The sequence below is a fragment of the Oncorhynchus tshawytscha genome, linkage group LG25, assembly GCF_018296145.1.
Source record: "Oncorhynchus tshawytscha isolate Ot180627B linkage group LG25, Otsh_v2.0, whole genome shotgun sequence".
NCBI classification, from domain to species: domain Eukaryota; kingdom Metazoa; phylum Chordata; class Actinopteri; order Salmoniformes; family Salmonidae; genus Oncorhynchus; species Oncorhynchus tshawytscha.
The window spans coordinates 13405071-13426345 of NC_056453.1; the positions used below are offsets into that span (position 1 = coordinate 13405071).

The 21275-nt window shown below is 48.2% G+C and overlaps 1 protein-coding gene across 5 annotated transcripts in view; it reads right to left on the minus strand.

The window, feature by feature from the left end:
• The window catches only part of ccser2b (coiled-coil serine-rich protein 2b), a 103567-nt gene that overhangs the window by 61999 nt on the left and 20293 nt on the right, over positions 1-21275 (minus strand). For all 5 annotated transcript variants that reach the window (XM_042305952.1, XM_042305951.1, XM_024387687.2 and 2 more), the window contains exons 2-3: positions 10284-11804; positions 9811-10016 (exon numbers count right to left, since the gene is read on the minus strand). In XM_042305952.1, coding sequence (XP_042161886.1) covers positions 9811-10016; positions 10284-11763 — 1686 coding nt within the window. In that variant the 5' untranslated portion in view covers positions 11764-11804. The remainder of the gene's footprint in view (positions 1-9810; positions 10017-10283; positions 11805-21275) is intronic.

Consider the following 21275-nt stretch of genomic DNA (forward strand, 5'->3'; position numbering starts at 1 on the left):
AGAGAGAGAGAGAGCGAGCTAGAGAGAGAGAGCGAGCTAGAGAGAGAGAGCGAGCTAGAGAGAGAGCGAGCTAGAGAGAGAGAGCGAGCTAGAGAGAGCGAGAGCGAGCTAGAGAGAGAGAGAGCGAGCTAGAGAGAGAGAGCGAGCGAGCTAGAGAGAGAGCGAGCGAGCTAGAGAGAGAGAGAGAGAGAGCTAGAGAGAGAGAGAGCGAGCTAGAGAGAGAGAGAGCGAGCTAGAGAGAGCGAGCGAGCTAGAGAGAGAGCGAGCTAGAGAGCGAGCTAGAGAGAGAGAGAGAGCGAGCTAGAGAGAGAGAGAGCGAGCTAGAGAGAGAGAGAGAGAGCGAGCTAGAGAGAGAGAGAGAGAGAGCGAGCTAGAGAGAGAGAGAGAGAGAGCGAGCTAGAGAGAGAGAGAGCGAGCTAGAGAGAGAGAGAGCGAGCTAGAGAGAGAGAGAGAGCGAGCGAGCTAGAGAGCGAGCGAGCTAGAGAGAGCGAGAGCGAGCTAGAGAGAGAGAGAGAGCGAGCGAGCCGGAGAGAGAGCGAGCGAGCTAGAGCCGAGAGAGAGAGGAGAGAGCTAGAGAGAGAGAGAGAGCGAGCTAGAGAGAGAGAGAGAGCGAGCTAGAGAGAGAGAGAGAGAGAGCGAGCTAGAGAGAGAGAGAGAGCGAGCGAGCTAGAGAGAGAGAGAGCGAGCGAGCTAGAGAGAGAGAGCGAGCTAGAGAGAGAGAGCGAGCTAGAGAGAGAGAGCGAGCTAGAGAGAGAGAGCGAGCGAGCGAGCGAGCGAGCTAGAGAGAGAGAGTGAGCTAGAGAGAGCGAGTGAGCTAGAGAGAGCGAGTGAGTTAGAGAGAGCGAGCTAGAGAGCGAGCGAGCGAGCTAGAGAGAGAGCGAGCGAGCTAGAGAGAGAGAGAGCGAGCTAGAGAGAGAGAGAGCGAGCTAGAGAGAGAGAGCGATCTAGAGAGCGAGCTAGAGCGAGCTAGAGAGAGAGAGAGAGCGAGCGAGCTAGAGAGAGAGCGAGCGAGCGAGCTAGAGAGAGAGAGCGAGCTAGAGAGAGAGAGCGAGCTAGAGAGAGAGAGCGAGCTAGAGAGAGAGAGCGAGCTAGAGAGAGCGAGAGCGAGCTAGAGAGAGAGAGAGAGAGCGAGCTAGAGAGAGAGAGCGAGCGAGCTAGAGAGAGAGCGAGCGAGCTAGAGAGAGAGAGAGCGAGCTAGAGAGAGCGAGCGAGCTAGAGAGAGAGAGCGAGCTAGAGAGCGAGAGCGAGCTAGAGAGAGAGAGAGCGAGCTAGAGAGAGAGAGAGAGAGCGAGCTAGAGAGAGAGAGAGAGAGAGCGAGCTAGAGAGAGAGAGAGCGAGCTAGAGAGAGAGCGAGCTAGAGAGCGAGCGAGCTAGAGAGAGCGAGAGCGAGCTAGAGAGAGAGAGAGAGCGAGCGAGCTAGAGAGCGAGCGAGCGAGCTAGAGAGAGAGAGAGAGCGAGCTAGAGAGAGAGAGAGAGAGCGAGCTAGAGAGAGAGAGAGAGAGCGAGCTAGAGAGAGAGAGAGCGAGCGAGCTAGAGAGAGAGAGCGAGCGAGCTAGAGAGAGAGCGAGCGAGCGAGCTAGAGAGAGAGCGAGCTAGAGAGAGAGAGAGCGAGCTAGAGAGAGAGAGCGAGCTAGAGAGAGAGCGAGCGAGCGAGCGAGCGAGCTAGAGAGAGAGAGTGAGCTAGAGAGAGCGAGTGAGCTAGAGAGAGCGAGTGAGTTAGAGAGAGCGAGCTAGAGAGCGAGCGAGCTAGAGAGAGCGAGCTAGAGAGAGAGCGAGCTAGAGAGAGAGAGAGCGAGCTAGAGAGAGAGAGAGCGAGCTAGAGAGAGAGAGCGAGCTAGAGAGAGAGAGCAAGCTAAAGAGAGAGAGAGCAAGCTAAAGAGAGAGAGAGCGAGCGAGCGAGCTAGAGAGAGAGCGAGCGAGCGAGCTAGAGAGAGAGAGAGTGAGCTAGAGAGAGAGAGCGAGCTAGAGAGAGAGAGCGAGCTAGAGAGAGAGAGCGAGCTAGAGAGAGAGAGCGAGCTAGAGAGAGAGAGCGAGCTAGAGAGAGAGAGCGTGCGAGCTAGAGAGAGAGCGAGCTAGAGAGAGAGCGAGCGAGCTAGAGAGAGAGCGAGCGAGCTAGAGAGAGAGTGAGCTACAGAGAGCGAGCTAGAGAGAGAGTGAGCTACAGAGAGCGAGCTAGAGAGAGCGAGCTAGAGAGAGGGGGAGAGAGAGCGAGCTAGAGAGAGAGCGAGCTAGAGAGAGAGAGAGAGAGAGCGAGCTAGAGAGAGAGAGCGAGCTAGAGAGCGAGAGAGCGAGCGAGCTAGAGAGAGAGAGCGAGCGAGCGAGCTAGAGAGAGAGAGAGCGAGCTAGAGAGAGAGAGAGCGAGCTAGAGAGAGCGAGCTAGAGAGAGAGCGAGCGAGCGAGCTAGAGAGAGAGCGAGCGAGCGAGCTAGAGAGAGAGAGAGCGAGCGAGCTAGAGAGAGAGCGAGCGAGCGAGCTAGAGAGAGAGAGCGAGCGAGCTAGAGAGAGAGAGCGAGCGAGCGAGCTAGAGAGAGAGCGAGCGAGCGAGCTAGAGAGAGAGAGAGCGAGCGAGCGAGCGAGCGAGCTAGAGAGAGAGAGCGAGCGAGCTAGAGAGAGAGCGAGCTAGAGAGAGAGCGAGCTAGAGAGAGAGCGAGCTAGAGAGAGAGAGAGCGAGCTAGAGAGAGAGCGAGCTAGAGAGAGAGAGAGAGAGAGCGAGCTAGAGAGAGAGCGAGCTAGAGAGCGAGCGAGCGAGCTAGAGAGCGAGAGAGCGAGCGAGCTAGAGAGCGAGAGAGCGAGCGAGCGAGCTAGAGAGAGAGAGCGAGCGAGCGAGCTAGAGAGAGAGAGAGCGAGCGAGCTAGAGAGAGAGAGAGCGAGCGAGCTAGAGAGAGAGCGAGCGAGCGAGCGAGCTAGAGAGAGAGCTAGAGCGAGCGAGCGAGCTAGAGAGAGAGAGAGCGAGCGAGCTAGAGAGAGAGAGCGAGCGAGCTAGAGAGAGAGCGAGCGAGCTAGAGAGAGAGCGAGCGAGCTAGAGAGAGAGCGAGCGAGCTAGAGAGAGAGAGCGAGCGAGCTAGAGAGAGAGCGAGCGAGCTAGAGAGAGAGAGCGAGCGAGCGAGCTAGAGAGTGAGCTAGAGAGAGCGAGCTAGAGAGAGCGAGCTAGAGAGAGCGAGCGAGCGAGCTAGAGAGAGCGAGCGAGCGAGCTAGAGAGAGCTAGCGAGCGAGCTAGAGAGAGCTAGCGAGCGAGCTAGAGAGAGCTAGAGAGAGAGAGAGAGCTAGAGAGAGAGAGGGCGAGAGAGAGAGGGCGAGAGAGCTAGAGAGAGGGCGAGAGAGCTAGAGAGAGGGCGAGAGAGCTAGAGAGAGGGCGAGAGAGCTAGAGAGAGGGCGAGAGAGCTAGAGAGAGGGCGAGAGAGCTAGAGAGGGCGAGAACTAGAGAGAGGGCGAGAACTAGAGAGAGGGCGAGAACTAGAGAGAGGGCGAGAGAGCTAGAGAGAGCGAGCGAGCTAGAGAGAGCGAGCGAGCGAGCTAGAGAGAGCGAGCGAGCGAGCTAGAGAGAGCGAGTGAGCGAGCTAGAGAGAGAGAGCGAGCTAGAGCGAGAGAGCGAGCTAGAGAGAGCGAGCTAGAGAGAGCGAGCTAGAGAGAGCGAGCTAGAGAGAGCGAGCTAGAGAGAGCGAGCTAGAGAGAGCGAGCTAGAGAGAGCGAGCTAGAGAGAGCGAGCTAGAGAGAGCGAGAGAGCGAGCTAGAGAGAGCGAGCGAGCGAGCTAGAGAGAGCGAGCTAGAGAGAGCGAGCTAGAGAGAGCGAGCGAGCGAGCTAGAGAAAGCGAGCGAGCGAGCTAGAGAGAGCGAGCGAGCTAGAGAGAGCGAGCGAGCTAGAGAGAGCGAGCGAGCTAGAGAGAGCGAGCGAGCTAGAGAGAGCGAGCGAGCTAGAGAGAGCGAGCGAGCTAGAGAGAGCTAGAGAGAGCTAGAGAGAGCTAGAGAGAGCTAGAGAGAGCTAGAGAGAGCTAGAGAGAGCTAGAGAGAGCTAGAGAGAGCGAGAGCTGGAGGAGGAAGAAGAGAGGATCTGGGGCATCAGCACACTGCAAGAAGAGGGAAATATTTGGGGGCTTGAGAACAGGTTTCTGACCTTGGATGGATCACAAACAACTGTCTGCTGCTACTGTGCTTGGTATCCTTTACTGGTCTGTAGTCTTTTACAAAACCTCAAGGACAGATGAATACGACTCTGGCTACAGTTGCTGTTGAAATACAGGAGTATACTGCAGAGGAAACACATTTGTGATCATATTGTCAGTACGTTTTCCTCAGCAGCATTTCCGAGCATCGGCAACGCCATCCAACTTCATGGCTTTATTGATTCAGATTGATACAACAACAAAAAGTCCAAGAAACTCCAGATAGTGTGAAGTAATGCGGAGAACAACAAAGGGTCTCCCCAGGCACACTCCTCCTTCTGGCCATAATGTGCTCCGCCTGCATATCCTCTGCTCTAGCAGTGGGGATGATTATGGAGGAGCGGGGTGGTGTGTGTGTGTGCGGGGTGGTGAGACAAAGAGAACAAGAGAGGATTGGGGGGAGGGGGGGGGAGTCTGAGCTGTGAGGAGAAGCATGAATGAGGGAGATGGTGACGGCCCTACATGCATAACCCGGGCCTGCAGGCCTATAGACCTTCACATCCAGCTTGGACCAACACTGCCACCCGGTGGCCTGTCTGCACACCGGTTTATTTACAGCAGCCTTGTACTAACAAGCTCTGCATCTTCCACTAGCGACATACATGGCAACAAGACCTTCTGGCAACAAGACCAAAAGAGCCAAATCAATAGTCGTCATCTCCGACAAGCATTTAGGGTGTCTAGTGTTCAATGAACATGCGACGTCATTGTCAACATCTAAAACTGGCTTTCAACACATACCGACATGTTGCTGCCTGATTTGAGCTGTGAATCCGTATGCTATTTGTCCCAATTAATCTACTGTAACACACCCACGTAAATGGAGCATCACAGCCTTGTGCACTGAAACATTCAGCCGATACCTTCCGGGCGAGTAAAGCAAGACGTGGCCTGTCCCTCTGTGAGGAGACGAGCGCAGGCAGACAGGACGGCCAGGCTTAGCAGGGCTGACGTAGCTGCTCGGAATGAGGGTTGAGGTGATGCCTGAGCATAACGGATGCTCCCACGCGCATAAGGACAGCAGGAGAGGGGACTGACGCCAGCATGGGGACATTAGTTCCAGGAGCCCAGCACACAGTCACTTCTCTGTCTTAACACTCCACTGGCTCCTGAAGTGAATGAGCATCAAGTCCTCCGGCCTCCGTGTGTGTGTGACTCTACTGGTAAGTCCCCACAAGAATAGCGAACAAACAAACATTTGACCAACTGGGGACATTTTTGTTACAGTTTCGTCCCCACAAGGTAAAATACTATATCTAGGGGGGGTGTGGGGGGGTTAGGGATAAGGTTAGAAGTTGTGTTAGGGTTAGAATGAGGTTTAGGAGCTAGGGTTAAGGTTAGGGAAAATAGGATTTTGAAGGGGACTGAATTATGTGTCCCCACAAGGTTAGTTATACAAGACTGTGTGTGTGAGTGTGTGTGTGTGTGTCTGTCTGTCTGTCTGTCTCTGGCATGCATCAAAATCACCATTGGCCAGCAGATGGTCGTGTGAATGATGTTGGGTGGATAGCCTTTGCCACACACCGATGTAATAATGAAAAACCTAATCAAATACCTCAGCCTTGCTCTCACATAAGGCAGCATGGTTCAAAATCAGCCATTGGCCATGACAGCAGGCTTCCTGGTCTGCTGGAGCGAGGAGGCAATCAAATAGCTCCGGCTGAATTAGTCATGCCTCACACCGATGTAATAATGCAAAACCTAATCAAAGTCCCTCAGCCACTTGCTCAGTCCCTAGCAAAGGCAGCATGGTTCAAAGCAGCACTTATTTGTCCCTAGCGAAGCAGCACTCCTCTCTCTCAGTCCCTAGCAGCAGCACTGCTAGTCCCTAGCGACAGCACTCTTCTCTGTCCCTAGCGAAGCAGCACTCCTCTCGCTCAGTCCCTAGCGAAGCAGGCAAGTCCCTAGCGAAGCAGCACTCCTCTCTGTCCCTAGCGAATTAGCACTCATGCCTCCAGTCCCTAGGTGCTCACTAACTCTCACGCAGTCCCACACACACTCCTCTCTCTCAGTCCCTAGCGAAGGAGCACTCCTCCCTCTCAGTCCCTAGCAAAGCAGCACTCCTCCCTCTCAGTCCCTAGCGAAGCAGCACTCCTCTCTCCCTCAGTCCCTAGTCCCTAGAAGCAGCACTCCTCCCTCTCAGTCCCTAGCGAAGCAGCACTCCTCCCTCTCAGTCCCTAGCGAAGCAGCACTCCTCTCTCTCAGTCCCTAGCGAAGCAGCACTCCTCTCTGTCCCTAGCGAAGCAGCACTCCTCTCTGTCCCTAGCGAAGCAGCACTCCTCTCTCTCAGTCCCTAGCGAAGCAGCACTCCTCTCTCTGTCCCTAGCGAAAGCAGCACTCCTCTCTCAGTCCCTAGCGAAGCAGCACTCCTCTCTCTCAGTCCCTAGCGAAGCAGCACTCCTCTCTCAGTCCCTAGCGAAGCAGCACTCCTCTCTCTCAGTCCCTAGCGAAGCAGCACTCCTCCCTCTCAGTCCCTAGCGAAGCAGCACTCCTCTCTCCGTCCCTAGCAAAGCAGCACTCCTCTCTCTCAGTCCCTAGCAAAGCAGCACTCCTCTCAGTCCCTAGCAAAGCAGCACTGCTTTCTCAGTCCTCTTTAAAAGAGAGTAGCACAGGAGGCCTTCATTTTTCAAAGCTAATCTGAAGAAACCGCGGCGAGTGAGCGGGGCCTGATCATGTCACAATCGCAGACCAAATTAAAGTGATTTGACTTTAATCATACCCCTGCAGATAGTCAAAATACATTTAATTTCCTTCAGGAAGGCAATTCCCTCAGCGTGACGGGGAGCTGCAGACGCGACAGTTTTAGAGCTGGGCAGCGACGGCGTGGTTCTGTGTTAGTGCATTAGCACCTCTCCGCGACAGCAGGAGGCCTGCGGCTCCAACACTAACCAGGGGAACTGGCTGCCTATCTGCCTGCCTGTCTGTTAGCTAGCATCCCACATCTCTACAGTCTCTCTCACATTCTATTCTCCATCTCTCACACAGTCTCTCCTTTCTCTCACCCCATCGCCCCCTCCCTCTCTCGCTCGCTTGTGTTCACTCCCTCTTTCCCAAAGTCTCCCCCTCGTCTCTCTAACACACACTTGTTCGCTGCCCCTCTCCATCTTGTTCATTCCCTCCATTTCTCTATAATGAGATCACTGCTATCTTCGAAGTCCGTTTCTGTAAATGTGCTTGGAGGCAGGCAGAGGCCAAAATTGTGCCCCATACCGCATGACCGCGCGCCACCCAAATGTTGTAACAGTGCGGAGGGCTCTGTATATTTCCACGTTGACATGATTGGTTGATGGTAGGTGGGGGCGGGAGGTCCAGTATAAGCACAAACGCACTTCCTTGACAACAGCTCTGCGAAGTGCAATAAGTAGAAATGCCTTGACTTCTGCAGAGGCCGTAATCGCAGTAAATACTCTACGGCCACCGCAGGCGTCGGATTGACGATGCAGCGCATTTTAGGGTGGTGACACCTTTTGTGGAAAACTACCCTTGACAGTTCAAGTTCAGACCGCAGGGAAATTAACTCCGCTTGATGTTCCTGAATAGTGAAGGAATCTCCTATATTGGATTTATTTCTGTTTAATTTTCTGAATTAAGTTTTGTCGCTTTCAACCACTGCCTCCGGTGTCAGTACAGCATTTCCAATAAATAGAAACTAATAACATTGCTCATCTTCGACACATTTACTAACAGTAATAGCCTATTGTGTGTGGATACACTTGCTGATCAATGCTACCCTCTAGCTTGATTCTTCTGCACTGCACAGAGAGAGCATAATGTAAAAGCCTTCTGTTCAGAGTGCAGCCGTTGTAGTACTTACAGTCTCCTGTAGAGGTCACTCAAGTACCACTTTCAACGTAGGCTACCAAACGATATGCACCAGTGTGCTTATGGCTCTGATTATTAGCTGCGGGTCAGATATGAAAAGACTATGAGATCCCAATCCATGACATGATTATAGGCTAATGTTTTTAGATTATATGGGGTCACACAACTCCTTGACTCAAATGATTACAACTTGCGGACAACGTCACATTAATATGTCTGTGCAGTCCAAAGGTGTGCTTCCTGGAAAATCCCCACATTATCAGACTAAATACAGCCTAACCCGGATCACAGTAAGATGCGGATTATCTGCGTTGGGGGGAAAAAAACACAGTATTGAGAAAAAGGAAAGAGGCAAAGAGCTGTGAACTAAGAACCCAAAACAGCTTTTAGGAGGTGCTGGCCCGTAAAGGAGTTCATTTCCAACGGAGAAACAAAAGCAAAAAGGAGCTAAACCAGGTCTTTTACATGACCAAGCGAAAACGAATGCCTGGAAATGAGAGCTGCAATGTGTATTGGAGCTTGTCTTCCAACATTGCCCTAACCAAGGAGAGGTGATTCAGCACTTTTCAGAGAAGTGCTTTGTGTCCTGAACTTGGGTCGTTTCAGAGATGGGACCCACTGTCTGAGTCACTGACTTATTATGACCCTCCAGGAATACAAAAATGAGATGCTTAAAAAAAAGAAGTACTTTTTGTCCCCATATTTTCCTCCATATAAAAAGAGTTCCTCTGTTATCGATGAGAGGAGAAGGGTAACAAGCTGCTCCTGTAGGCCACGTCACACAGTAATAACTACACTGTCATCCTTCCGCTTGCCTCTGGTACTGAGGCTGCGTCCTCCTCTCTGGCCAAGTGATAGGCTGCTGTGAAACAGCAGGGAAAATCACATGGGGCAACAGCCAATGAGTTCCCTCAAGGAAAGATCATTGAACGGATTCTTTGGCTGGAACCCAGGAAATTGGGTTCTTACTATCGGGAGGCAGAATAAGGCCCTGACTCCTTCCTTCCTTCCTTCATGACTGATCTGACACTCCGAGATTGGTGAAAGCAATAGGCTGGAGACCATGCGATCACTTTCAGATCAGTGATGAGGAAGGAAGGGTGTATTTTAAAAGCATTCAATCAGATTAGAGGAAACTAGACAACTACGTAGCTGTGTTGTACAGGAGCAGAGTGGTACAGCGCAAGGCAAAAGCCCTGCCTGCATACAGTACACTGGGCAGAGAAATAGCAGCACCATTGAAGACCTGTCTTGTAGCTCAATGTCCTGAGTATTGACGTCAGATTGGGGACAGTGAGATACCGTGGGCAGGGAGCCCACACAGAAACAGTGCCCGGCAGTGAGCTCATTTAGGTCAAAGCCAGCAGGACAACCCTTGCCCCTCTAGAATACAAATCACCCTGGAAACTCTATAGAACGGAAGTACTTGAGAGCAGCGGGGAAAGTGAAACGCTGACTATTAATAAAGGTGTGTAAAGTAAAGTTAAAGTTAAATGGGCAAAGGTTAGGCACATTATGACGGCCAGCGGGGATTAGACAATCAGTAAAACAGAAACACATATCCTACTCGTTTTCCAACACACGCGCAGTGGGGATGAAAATCACTTTATTGGTCAATTTCGCACAAGGTCCAACCGAAATTTGACTTCGGCTTTCAACCCACCCACACACATTACTAACCGAAGTACTACTGAAGAGCGACGCCTACCATTCCAATGACGAATTAAATCTTAACCCATTCTGTTGAGATCTGTCAATTCCATAGAATGACATTATTCGTGGTCAACTCACTAGAAATGTTGAATACGTTGTATTCTATCCAGACTTACCATGCTGTTGAGGTCTGAGTTGTAGCTCCCACAGGGCTGTGTGGTGGTCCCCAAGGGCTCCAGACCCTCCTCGTCCCACATGTAGGTCCCCCCCGAGCCGGAGTCTGAGGGAGACAGGTCGAGGGAAGAGCCGAGGGGGTAGTCTGCACCCCCGGACAGGGCCTGACTAGCACGCCGAGACAACGCCCCTAAGCCCCCTCTACCCCCTATAACAGAGAGGAGAAAGAAGAGGTTTTACACACCTGCTACCTAATCACTGAGGGAGATCTGGTTCATTTGTTTTGGTTAGTATCGTATGTCATTTAGGGCCCATTTCCCAGACACAGATAAAGCAGAGTCCTGGATTAAAACGCATCGCCGATGAATGTTCTCCATTGACAGTGTTTTCTAGTCCAGGACTAGGCCTAATCTGTGTCTGGGAAACCGTCCCTTAGACTTTAAAGTCAATTATTTGTATTAATGTGAAATCTTACCAGCGAGTCCCATTCCGGCCCAGTCTACACTGTCAGACAGGAAGCTGTTAAGGCCCGCCATGGAGGTGCCACCGTGACAGTGGATGAGGTCGGCGTTGTCATCATCTGCCAAGACAGAGTGTGATTGGTCGAGCCCTCCATCACGGGCAGGGAGCAGCAGAATGCCGTCTCCTCCGTTCCCCAGGTTGTCAAAGTCGTCCATGTACTCCTCACTGGTATCGTTGCGCTCCAGGGAGGAGGTGGAAGAGAGGGACATGTCCTCCAGGCCTTCCCCCAGGGGACGCACCCCGCTGGGGGCCGCAGGCTCCTCTTGCAGGCCTTCCGTTACGCACTCTGGGGTGCTCCCTAGGCTGTCAGTGTTGCTGGATGGGTCTGGGGTGACAGGGGGCGTCTCCACCGAGTTCTTCCTCCCCTCGCTTTCCTCTGTGTTGCCCTGGACCTTCTCGGTGGAGGTGGCCAAGATGGGGCGAGGCTGCTTGATAAGTGAGGGCCGTGTGAACCTGTATCTGAGGGCCGAGGGCCTGGTGTTGCAGGAGGCTGAACTGGGGAGTAAGGAATTCCTCAGTGTGGTGGGGGGCAAGATGCAGCTAGCTGTTCCCACCACAGCCCTGCCTGGTGCTAGTCCATGTCCACCCTTACTGAGGTGTAGGCCGTTCCCTCTCCCCGCACTACTCAGCACAGGTGTCGGTCTGGTCAAGGGAGATGTCTTGACCAGTCGGGACTTGGCTAGAGGCCTGGGCAGCTCCTTGGCGAGCTCCGAGGCCCTGTTGAAGGAGTAGGAGCGGATGATGGGCGGCTGGGTAGGGGAGGGGATCCTCTTGACGTGGGTGAGGCTCCGGGAGCGCACCATGTTCTCCTCCGAGGCGGTTTCCAGGCTGTCGCTGGACTGGGAGTGGGACAGGCTGCTGGTCAGGTTGCTGTGGGGCGAACCACAGCTCTGGCCCCGCCTGAGGGAGCCATTCCCAGACCCAAACCGTCCATCACCACCCGTCTGGCTGCTGAGGCCCGCTTTGCCGTTGCAGAGACTCTGTCCAGACAAAGCCTGTTTGGGGATGGCCCCGTGAGGCCCAGTTTTGGAGGGTATAGTTCTAGGGCTGTTGGAGGATACCACAGAAGCACACCCCCGTACCTTAGCCGTGGCAGGCATGGCGGATGGCTTCTTAATCTCCCGTACCGCCGCTGGTGAGGGCTGTGGTTGTCGGAGGTGATGCCCAGCTCCAGTTCCACCCTCCTCCCCCGAGTCCACCCCCCTCTCCACAGCCTCTCCTCCTTTCCCCTTCAGAGAGGAGGGGGGAGGCATCCGCATTGTCCCGTTCTGCCTGGTGGTGGCAGTGGGTAACCCTTTGCCCGTGGTGCTGGAGACGGGTTGGTGGCGGGTCCCATTGGTCAGTGGAGCGGTGGCAGCCACAGCCGCGGGGCGCAAGCCAAACTTGGGCAGCCTGGAGACCATAGTGGGCACGTTGGGAACCGGATCTTCCATCAGCTGCCTGCTGGACCATGGGTGTGCTGGGCTGGCTTGAGCTGTAGAGAGACGGGGGACAGGAGAAGGACAGAGGGAGAGAGAGAAATGGGAGTGAGAAGCGAGAACAAGAGGAAAAAGAATGAGAAAGGGGAAGAGAGAACCAAAGCGGTGAGAACATGTCGTGCTAAGATTAAAACACCCCCAAAACATGTTATTTCTAAACACAAATGGACATTTACAGAGGTAGACATGAAAGTAAATGTCCAGTGTTTCCAGATTGCTATGAAATATGACCTATAATTCATTACAATATGAGTGAACTAGTTTTCCTTCCAAATTGTTTGTTGTATGTCAAAAATATGCTTTTGTGTTGGAAAGATGTGGGTGTACCCAACAGAATGGTGTTGGCGTATAAATCAAATGTTATTTGTCACATGCGCCGAATACAACTGGTGTAGACCTTACAGTGAAATGCTTACTTACAAGCCCTTAACCAACAATGCAGAGTAAGAAAAAGCTAAATAAAGTTACTTTTTTAACTTTTTAAAGTAAAAAAAGTAACGAGGCCATATACAGGGGGTTCCAGTACAGAGTCAACGTGCGAGGTAGTCGAGGTGATTAAGGTCAAATGTACATGTAGGTAGAAGCAAAATGACTATGCATAGCTAATAAACAGCACGTAGCAGCATCGTAAAAAAGGGGGTCAATGTAAGAGGTCCGGGTGGCCATCTGATTCATTGTTCAGCAGTCTTATGGCCTGGGGGTAGAAAATGTTAAGGAGCCTTTCGGACCTAGACTTGCAGCTTGCTGTCCGGTAGCAGAGAGAACAGTCTATGACTTGGGTGGCCGAACTCTTCTGACAATCTTTAGGGCCATTCTGACACCGCCTGGTATCGAAGTCCTGGATGGCAGGAAGCTTTGCCCCAGTGATGTACTGGGCCGTATGCACTACTGGGGCTGTTTAGGAGACCATATTACCGCCAGCCTGGCAGTCATGAACGCAGTAAAAATCTACATGACTGTCGAGTCATGGTAATCTCCTTTAACACACTCTGGTACGCAGGGCTCTATTGTCCCTCTAGCCACTCTGACATCAATGCATTCATGCAAATACAATGGAAAACTCACCACACTGCGATTGATCAATTTGAAGAAAGAAGTTCAACAATAGGTTGAAAGAGTAGAAAACATGGTTGTGGGCTAACAATGAAATGGACAGCGATTTCTAAGTGGATGATTCATTCCAAACACTCATATGCATATTAGAGCTCACGCATAAGCATAGGCCTATAGATGAGCCCGAAAAAACTAACTATTAAAATAATGATTGTGCCGTTGTAACATAGCCAACAGTATTTACACATGGAAGAACATTTTTTTTAAATACTGATTTAAGATCTTTGGTACATAATTTGTCTAGCCCAAATTAAACAAAATCAGATTTAACGCCCAATTTGTTTTAGATTTTGAATAGTCTAGTAATAGGGCTTTTTTCCCATAATTAATAGACTGACATTACTTTTAGCTACAGCAACCCTCACTGTGTTTCCATTTCCGCCACTCTCTTTCATTCCTTTCTCGCAGAGAGAGGGGCTGTCAACATGTTTGATGAAATATGTAGCGTTGTGAAAACATGTTACTATCGATGTTCCCGAACAGATTTCACTTGGTTCCCCAAGTGAAGCACTGGGTAGCTAAAGGAACAGGTTTGGAGAGCCCATGGCATACAGTTTGGGCAAAATATCATTTGTGGCATAACAAAATAAAATTGGCAAAGCCTACCAAACATGAGAAAAACGTACCCGCAGGAAAGTGGCCTCCATTCACTATTCCAGTGTTAACAGATGACATGTCTTTTTTTGTCTTGATGGGGATTTGGGCCTGGTCCTACTTGATAAATGGGCCAATCTAAATCGAAACTAAATTGTACATATTAGTAAAGATTACATTCAATTGGGAACAGTCAATGGGTGAAAATATGATCACTTGAGAGAACAGGCGTGTGCAGCCTGAGGCAAGGAACAGAGCTCAATCTTTCTTTTCCCAACTTTCTAATAACATCAATAGCCCAGTCTTTCTAAAAAAAAAAAAAATTGGGGGGATCCTCTTGACGTGGGTGAGGCTGGTGCGCTCCCGTGCGGGGGGGGCTTGCCTGTTTTGCATGTTATTTTGGCATTAATACGTTTCACATATCAGTTTGCAAACAATGTAAAAAAATATATTATATATCATTAAGTTAAAGCCACATACAAACATGGTCTCTTTTTGTTTCCTTAAGTAAGGCAGCTACAAAATGCAGGTGTTTTAGCCCAGCTCAGTGCAGCGTTGCGTGATTGGCTCAGTGTTCTATCACTCATGGAGAAACTACATCACCGCAAAGTCTAAGGGGAGACCTCGAGAATTCGAGCCCTTCGGTTATTGACAGAGATATATTAGAAGTGCCCATCCAAGAAGGCTCAAGGTCATTGGCCACAGATAAAATGACGTCAAATCACATTGTGTGTACAGTAGCTTTGATTGGACTGATCATGTCAACATCATACTTTCCTAAATCTTAGCAAGCAGTCATCATTTTGAATCAAGTTGAACAATCTACTGGCAAATCCTTTTCAAACATTGTCATACGAAGATAAACAACAGAGAAATTACAGATTTTTTTTTTTAAACGTATCGAGCTCGTCGGCCAAAAACATTTACACAAGTTGGAAATCGCAAATTCAACAATGAGTGGTTTGGAAGGAAGTGAGCACAACAAGGTAAGTCCGAAAATGTCTTGTATGCTGCTGCATAACTTAAGTAATATGCCAGGGAGATATGTATATTGTAGCCAAGAAAGTAATACTAAGTGTATGTTGGGTAGTAACCTGTTAGTAGCCCATTTGCCTAACACTAATAATTTGGTCCCTTTTCCCCTCTTTCATCTAGTGTTCTGATTGGTGGTGCACATGTAGCCTATAGCCTGTTTTAGAGAAATGTAATCAAATATTGTAAGAGCTTTCATTGTCTGCTTATATGACCCTGTTATTTAACCTACGGTTCTGACTTGGTGTTCAGGGAGAACAGTAACACCATGCTCTGAATTCTGTCGCTGTACATTTCAATGATTGTCTCTTATCCGCTCGTCGTTCCCTTATGCCATAGTTTGTACATCTCATTTTGTCAGTAGAAACTACATTTGTTTATGCAAGTCAGCCATGTTGTTTTTTTTTGTTTTTTTTTAAAGGCAGTAAATGAGGCTGAATGAACTGTAGCAGTGGTAAGGTGTTGGGTCTCTGCTGTTGGGACAGCTTTATGTTGTCCCTAACAGTTTCTGGGCACAGTTTGTCACCGTTATAGAGCAATTAATGTATTGTTTAGTGTTGTGTAGTGTAGTGGCTTTGCTGGCATGCATACATTTTTTTTTCTTGCCCCACCAAGATTTACATGCTAAAATCGCCACAGCAATAGCCAATAGTCGCATCATGCAGCCCATATATCTTTTGATATCTAAGGCATTCTAAGGTTTGTATCATTCACAAATAAAAGTTGTCAAATAACTCCAAATCTAGCATATAGAACCTGTTTCAAATGATCACTTTTACGCTCAACATAGCCACGTGCGCACTCTCGCTCTGGAATGGGAAAAATATCTTAACTATTTTATTTCAGCTAATTTCAAATATATTCTTCTTACTATAAAAAGGCATGTATTTATAAGCATATCTTGTCTGCTAAATGAACAAAAAACTTACAGCCTAAGGCATGGCGCATAGTCAGAGAACAAAATACGAGTTGGCCTACTCTGAAATAGATTTTTATTTATTTATTGTGATTGTGTACATTCAATTTCTTTACTCAACTTTTTTTAAATGTAGATGTTCCAAAAAGGCACACTTCAGAGGCTTGTAATGCTGCATGTATGAGTGGAGCATGGAGATGCTAAACATGTTTAAGTTAATTGCCGGTCAGCCAAGTCGCTGACCTCCTCCCTATGGGCCGTCTCATCATTGTCGGTGATCAGGCCTAACACTGTCGTGTCGTCGACCAACTTAATGATGGTGTTGGAGTCATGCTTGGCCATGCAGTTATGGGTGAACAGGGAGTACGGGAGGGGACTAAGCACGCACCGAGGGGCCCCTGTTTTGAGGATCAGCGTGGCAGATGTGTTGTTGCCTACCCTTAGCACCTGGGGGCGGCCCTTTAGGAAGTCCAGGATCCAGTTGCAGAAGGTGGTGTTTAGTCCCAGGGTCCTTAGCTTAGTGATGAGCTTCATGGGCAATATGGTGTGGAATGCTGAGCTGTAGTCAATGAAAAGCATTCTCATGTAAGTGTTCCTTTTGTACAGGTGGGAAAGGGCAGTGTTGAGTGCAATAGAGACTGCATGATCTGCGGATCTGTTGGGAATGTACGCAAATTGGAGTGGGTCTAAGGTTTATGAGATGATGTTGATGTGAGCCATGACCAGCTTTTCAAAGCACATCATGTCTACCAGACATGAGTGCTATGGGTCGGTAGACATTTATGCAGGTTACCTTGGACTATGGTGGTCTGCTTGAAACACGTAGGCATTACAGACTGGATCAGGGAGAGGTTGAAAATGTCAGTGAAGACACTTGCCAGTTGGTCAGCGCATGCTCGGAGTATACGTCCTGGTAATCAGTCTGGCCCTGCTGCCTTGTGAATGTCTTACTCACATCAGCTGTGGAGAGCATGATCACACCGTCTTCCAGAACAGCTGGTGCTCTCATGCATGCTTCAGTGTTGCTTGCCTCGAAAACCGCAAAGAAGTCATTTAGCTCATCTGGTAGGCTGGTGTCATTGGGCAGCCCGCGGCTGAGCTTACCTTTGTAATGCGTAATAGTTTGCAAGCCCTGTCACATTCGACAAGCATCGGAGCTGGTGTAGTAGGATTCAAGCTTAGCCCTGTATTGTTGCGTTGCCTGTTTGATGGTATGTCAGAGGGCATAGCGAGATTTCTTAACTTCTTGGATATAGGGGGCGCTCTTTTAATTTATGGCTAAAAAAACGTTCCCATTTTAAACAAGATATTTTGTCACGAAAAGATGCTCGACTATGCATATAATTGACAGCTTTGGAAAGAAAACACTGACGTTTCCAGAACTGCAAAGATATTGTCTGTGAGTGCCACAGAACTAATGCTACAGGCGAAACCAAGATGAAATTTCATACAGGAAGTGCCCCGGATTTTGAATGCGCTGTGTTCCAATGTCTCCTTATATGGCTGTGTATGGGTCACGAATGAGCTTAGACTTTCTGTCATTTCCCCAAGGTGTCGACAGCATTGTGACGTATTTGTAGGCAAATCATTGGAAGATTGACCTAAAGAGACTACATCTACCAGGTGGCCGCTTGGTGTCCTCCGTTGCAATTATTGCGTAATCTCCAGCTGCGTGTATTTTTCGTTTGCTTCGAGGAGAAACACAGCTGCCACGAATGATTTATCATCGAATAGATATGTGAAAAACACCTTGAGGATTCATTCTAAACAACGTTTGCCATGTTTCTGTCGATATTATGGAGTTAATTTGGTAAAAAGTTTGGCGTTGTAGAGACTGCATTTTCGGATTTTTTTCTTAGCCAAACGTGATGAACAAAACGGAGCGATTTCTCCTACACAAGTAATCTTTTTGGAAAAACTGAACATTTGCTATCTAACAGAGTCTCCTCATTGAAAACATCCGAAGTTCTTCAAAGGTAAATGATTTTATTTGAATGCTTTTCTTGTTTTTGTGAAAATGTTGCCAGCTGAATGCTAGGCTTAATGCTATGCTAGCTATCAATACTCTTACACAAATGCTTGTGTAGCTATGGTTGAAAAGCATATTTTGAAAATCTGAGATGTCAGTGTTGTTAACAAAAGGCTAAGCTTGTGAGTGAATATATTTCTTTCATTTCATTTGCGATTTTCATGAATAGTTAATGTTGCATTATGGTAATGAGCTTGAGGCTATGATTACGCTCCCGGATACGGGTTTGGAGTCGCAAGAAGTTAAACTTGTCTTATAAAAAAACAATCAATCATTATCACTAGTTATAACTACTAATCCAGGTTAGCGGGCAATATTAACCTCTAGCGACGAGCAATCCCGTATCCGGGAGCGTAATCATAGCCTCAAGCGCATTACCATAACGCAACGTTTCCTATTCATGAAAATCGCAAATGATATAAATATATTCAAACACAAGCTTAGCCTTTTGTGAACAACACTGTCATCTCAGATTTTCAAAATATGCTTTTCAACCATAGCTACACAAGCATTTGTGTAAGAGTATTGATAGCTAGCATAGCATTAAGCCTAGCATTCAGCAGGCAACATTTTCACAAAAACAAGAAAAGCATTAAAATAAAATAATTTACCTTTGAAGAACTTTGGATGATTTCAATGACGAGACTCTCAGTTAGATAGCAAATGTTCATTTTTTCCAAAAATATTATGTGTGTTGGCGAAATAGCTCCGTTTTGTTCATCACGTTTGGCTAAGAAAAAGACCGGAAAATGCAGTCTCTACAACGACAAACTTTTTTCCAAATTAGCTCCATAATATCGACAGAAACATGGCAAACGTTTGTTTAGAATCAATCCTCAAGGTGTTTTCACATATGTATTCGATAATATATCAGTCTTGACTTTTGGTTTCTCATCAGAAGCGAACGGAAAAATACTGCAGCTGGAGATTACGCAATAATTGCAACGGAGGACACCAAGCGACCACCTGGTAGATGTAGTCTCTTATGGTCAATCTTCCAATGATATGCCTACAAATACGTCACAATGCTGTCGACACCTTGGGGAAGCGACAGAAAGCCTAAGCTCATTCGTGGCCCATTCACAGCCATATAAGGAGTCATTGGCATGAGGCGGTTTCAAAAAATGCGGCACTTCCTGATTGGATTTTTATCTGGGTTTCGCCTGTAACATCAGTTCTGTGGCACTCACAGACAATATCTTTGCAGTTTTGGAAACGTCAGACTGTTTTCTTTCCAAAGCTGTCAATGATATGCATAGTCGAGCATCTTTTCGTGACAAAATATATTTTTTTAAACGGGAACATTTTTCATCCAAAAATTAAAATAGCGCCCCCTATATCCAAGAAGTTAACCAGGTGAAATTGTGTCATTTCTCAGTATATGCAACTGCCTGGCTCATTGCGAACTAATTTGCCAGAATTTTACATAATTATGACATAACATTGAAGGGTGTGCAATGTAACAAGAATATTTAGACTTAGGTATGCCACCCGTTAGATAAAATACCAAACAGTTCCGCATTTCACTGAAATGATAAACGTTTTGTTTCCGAAATTATAGTTTCCGGATTCGACCATATTAATGACCAAAGGCTCATATTTCTGTGTGTTATGTTATAATTAAGTCTGATTTGATAGAGCAGTCTGACTGAGCAGCAGCAGGCTCGTAATCATTCATTCAAACAGCTTATCGTGACGTACTCTACCACAGGCGAGCAAAACCTTGAGACTTCCTTAATATTAGAGATCGCGCACCAGCTGTTATTAACAAATAGGCACAGACCGCCACCCTTCGTCTTACCAGACGTTGCTGTTCTGTCTTGCCGATGCACAGAAAACTGTAGATTGACTGTAGATTATCCGTGTCATCTTTCAGCCACGACTCGTGAAACATAAGACATTACAGTTAATGTCCCATTGGTAGGATAGTCTCGAACGGAGGTCATCCAGTTTATTCTCCAATGATTGCACGTTGGCCAATAGGACGGATGGTAGAGGCGGGTTACCCACTCACCAACAAATTCGCACAAGGAACCCAGATCTGCGCCCCCTGTATTGGTGTCTCCTCTTCATGTGAATGACGGGGATTTGGGCCTGGTCCGGGAAAAGCAATAAACCCTTCGCGTCCGACTCATTAAAGAAAGAAATCTTAGACCAGTTTGAGGTCAGTAATTGCTGTTCTGATATCCAGAAGCTCGTTTCGGTCATAAGAGAGAGCAGCAAAAATATTATCTACAAAAGAAGCAACAAACAATAAAACACAGAAAATAGCACAATTGGTTAGAAGCCTGTAAAAAACAGCAGCCATCCCCTAAAGCGCCATTATAAAAGGGTCATTAAATATTCATGCGAGTAGACCGCTGGAAAAAGCAAGCATTTTTTAAATGGTCTGTTTGAGATACAAGTTTGAGGGGAGTGTTTTTTCAATAATTTATGCTTTGGCAACAAATAGAAGTATAGGACGAGTCAACAACATTATTTGGGTATGAGTTAACAGTATATAAACTTTTTTTTAAAGTGAGTTTCACTACACAGTTACTTTGACAGTTAAAAGACTATCAAATGCAATAAAATAACAGTCGGCTACTTTCTGTGAATATTCTATTCAACCTAACGAGAAACAGAGACACAGTAAGCTCTAAATGATTTACAACATCTGTTCTGGGAAAGCAGTCGTTTCTGTACCATCTAAAACGTGCCCATTAAAGTGCCCTGCTGTTCAAAAGACTAGGCTGTGAGCAGACGTGGGATGGGCAGGAACAGAGTCAGGGCTTGTCGGAGCACAACCACGTCTCCACATACACATGCATGCCAGATACCACACCCCTAATTATCCCAATGCTACTCACCCAATGCCACTGAGCCAACAGGAGCCTAGTTCCCGAGTGTATCTACCTTAACCTTTAGGCTAAATTGTTCTGTCACCCTCGCATGCAATGTTAAAGTTGCAGTATAAAAAAAAACACAGAAACCGATTCAATGTACTAACATGCATTAAAGTTCAGTGTTGGATGTCGTTGAACAGGATTTGCTACTCTGAGGACAAGTTGAGCGCAGCCTGAAGCTGTGGGGAGACATACAGTGAAGACAGAGGAGAGGAGTAAGGTCTACGGTCACGTCCCAAATGGCACCCTCTTCCCTATCGGCTCTGGTCAAAAGTAGTGCACTACATAGCCTATGCGTCCCAAATAGCACCATATTCCCTATGTCTACGGGAGACTGATAATAGGCTAACGCTTACCTGCCAATGACAACTACCACCATGTGGATGATGCCCAGTGGGCATGGAGGATGATAGGCAGGTGGGTAGGGGCTGGCACGTGTTCACAGGGGTACCACCAAACAGGGGCCTTTATTATTTAAAAAAGTTACATGTGCCAGGGGCAAGAGGGGCATGCAGTCCTACCCCCTAAAACCACGAGATGACAACGTGGCCATGGATGTGCCAGACACCGTATGACGGCAAATCATTCCCAAGGGGTTCGAAGCACAAAGTATCGATTCAGTGGAGAATGAAGATTAGGTCATCGGGCCCCTCAGAAGGTGGTTCTCCAAAACATCCATAGGCCTATGTGCAGCCGCCCTGAGTCTTATTGCGATATACCACAGCAGTGAGAAACTCAAACTGTCTCTGTGCATCGTTTACCTTGGTTTCCGTAGCAATGACTCTGCAATGAGCTCTGTTTACAAAGAGAGGCGATAGGGATTCAGTAACGAGAACTTGTACCACTGATATCAAAACATCTCCCTATCACTGCTTCCTACATAATCCATTTTCAGTTG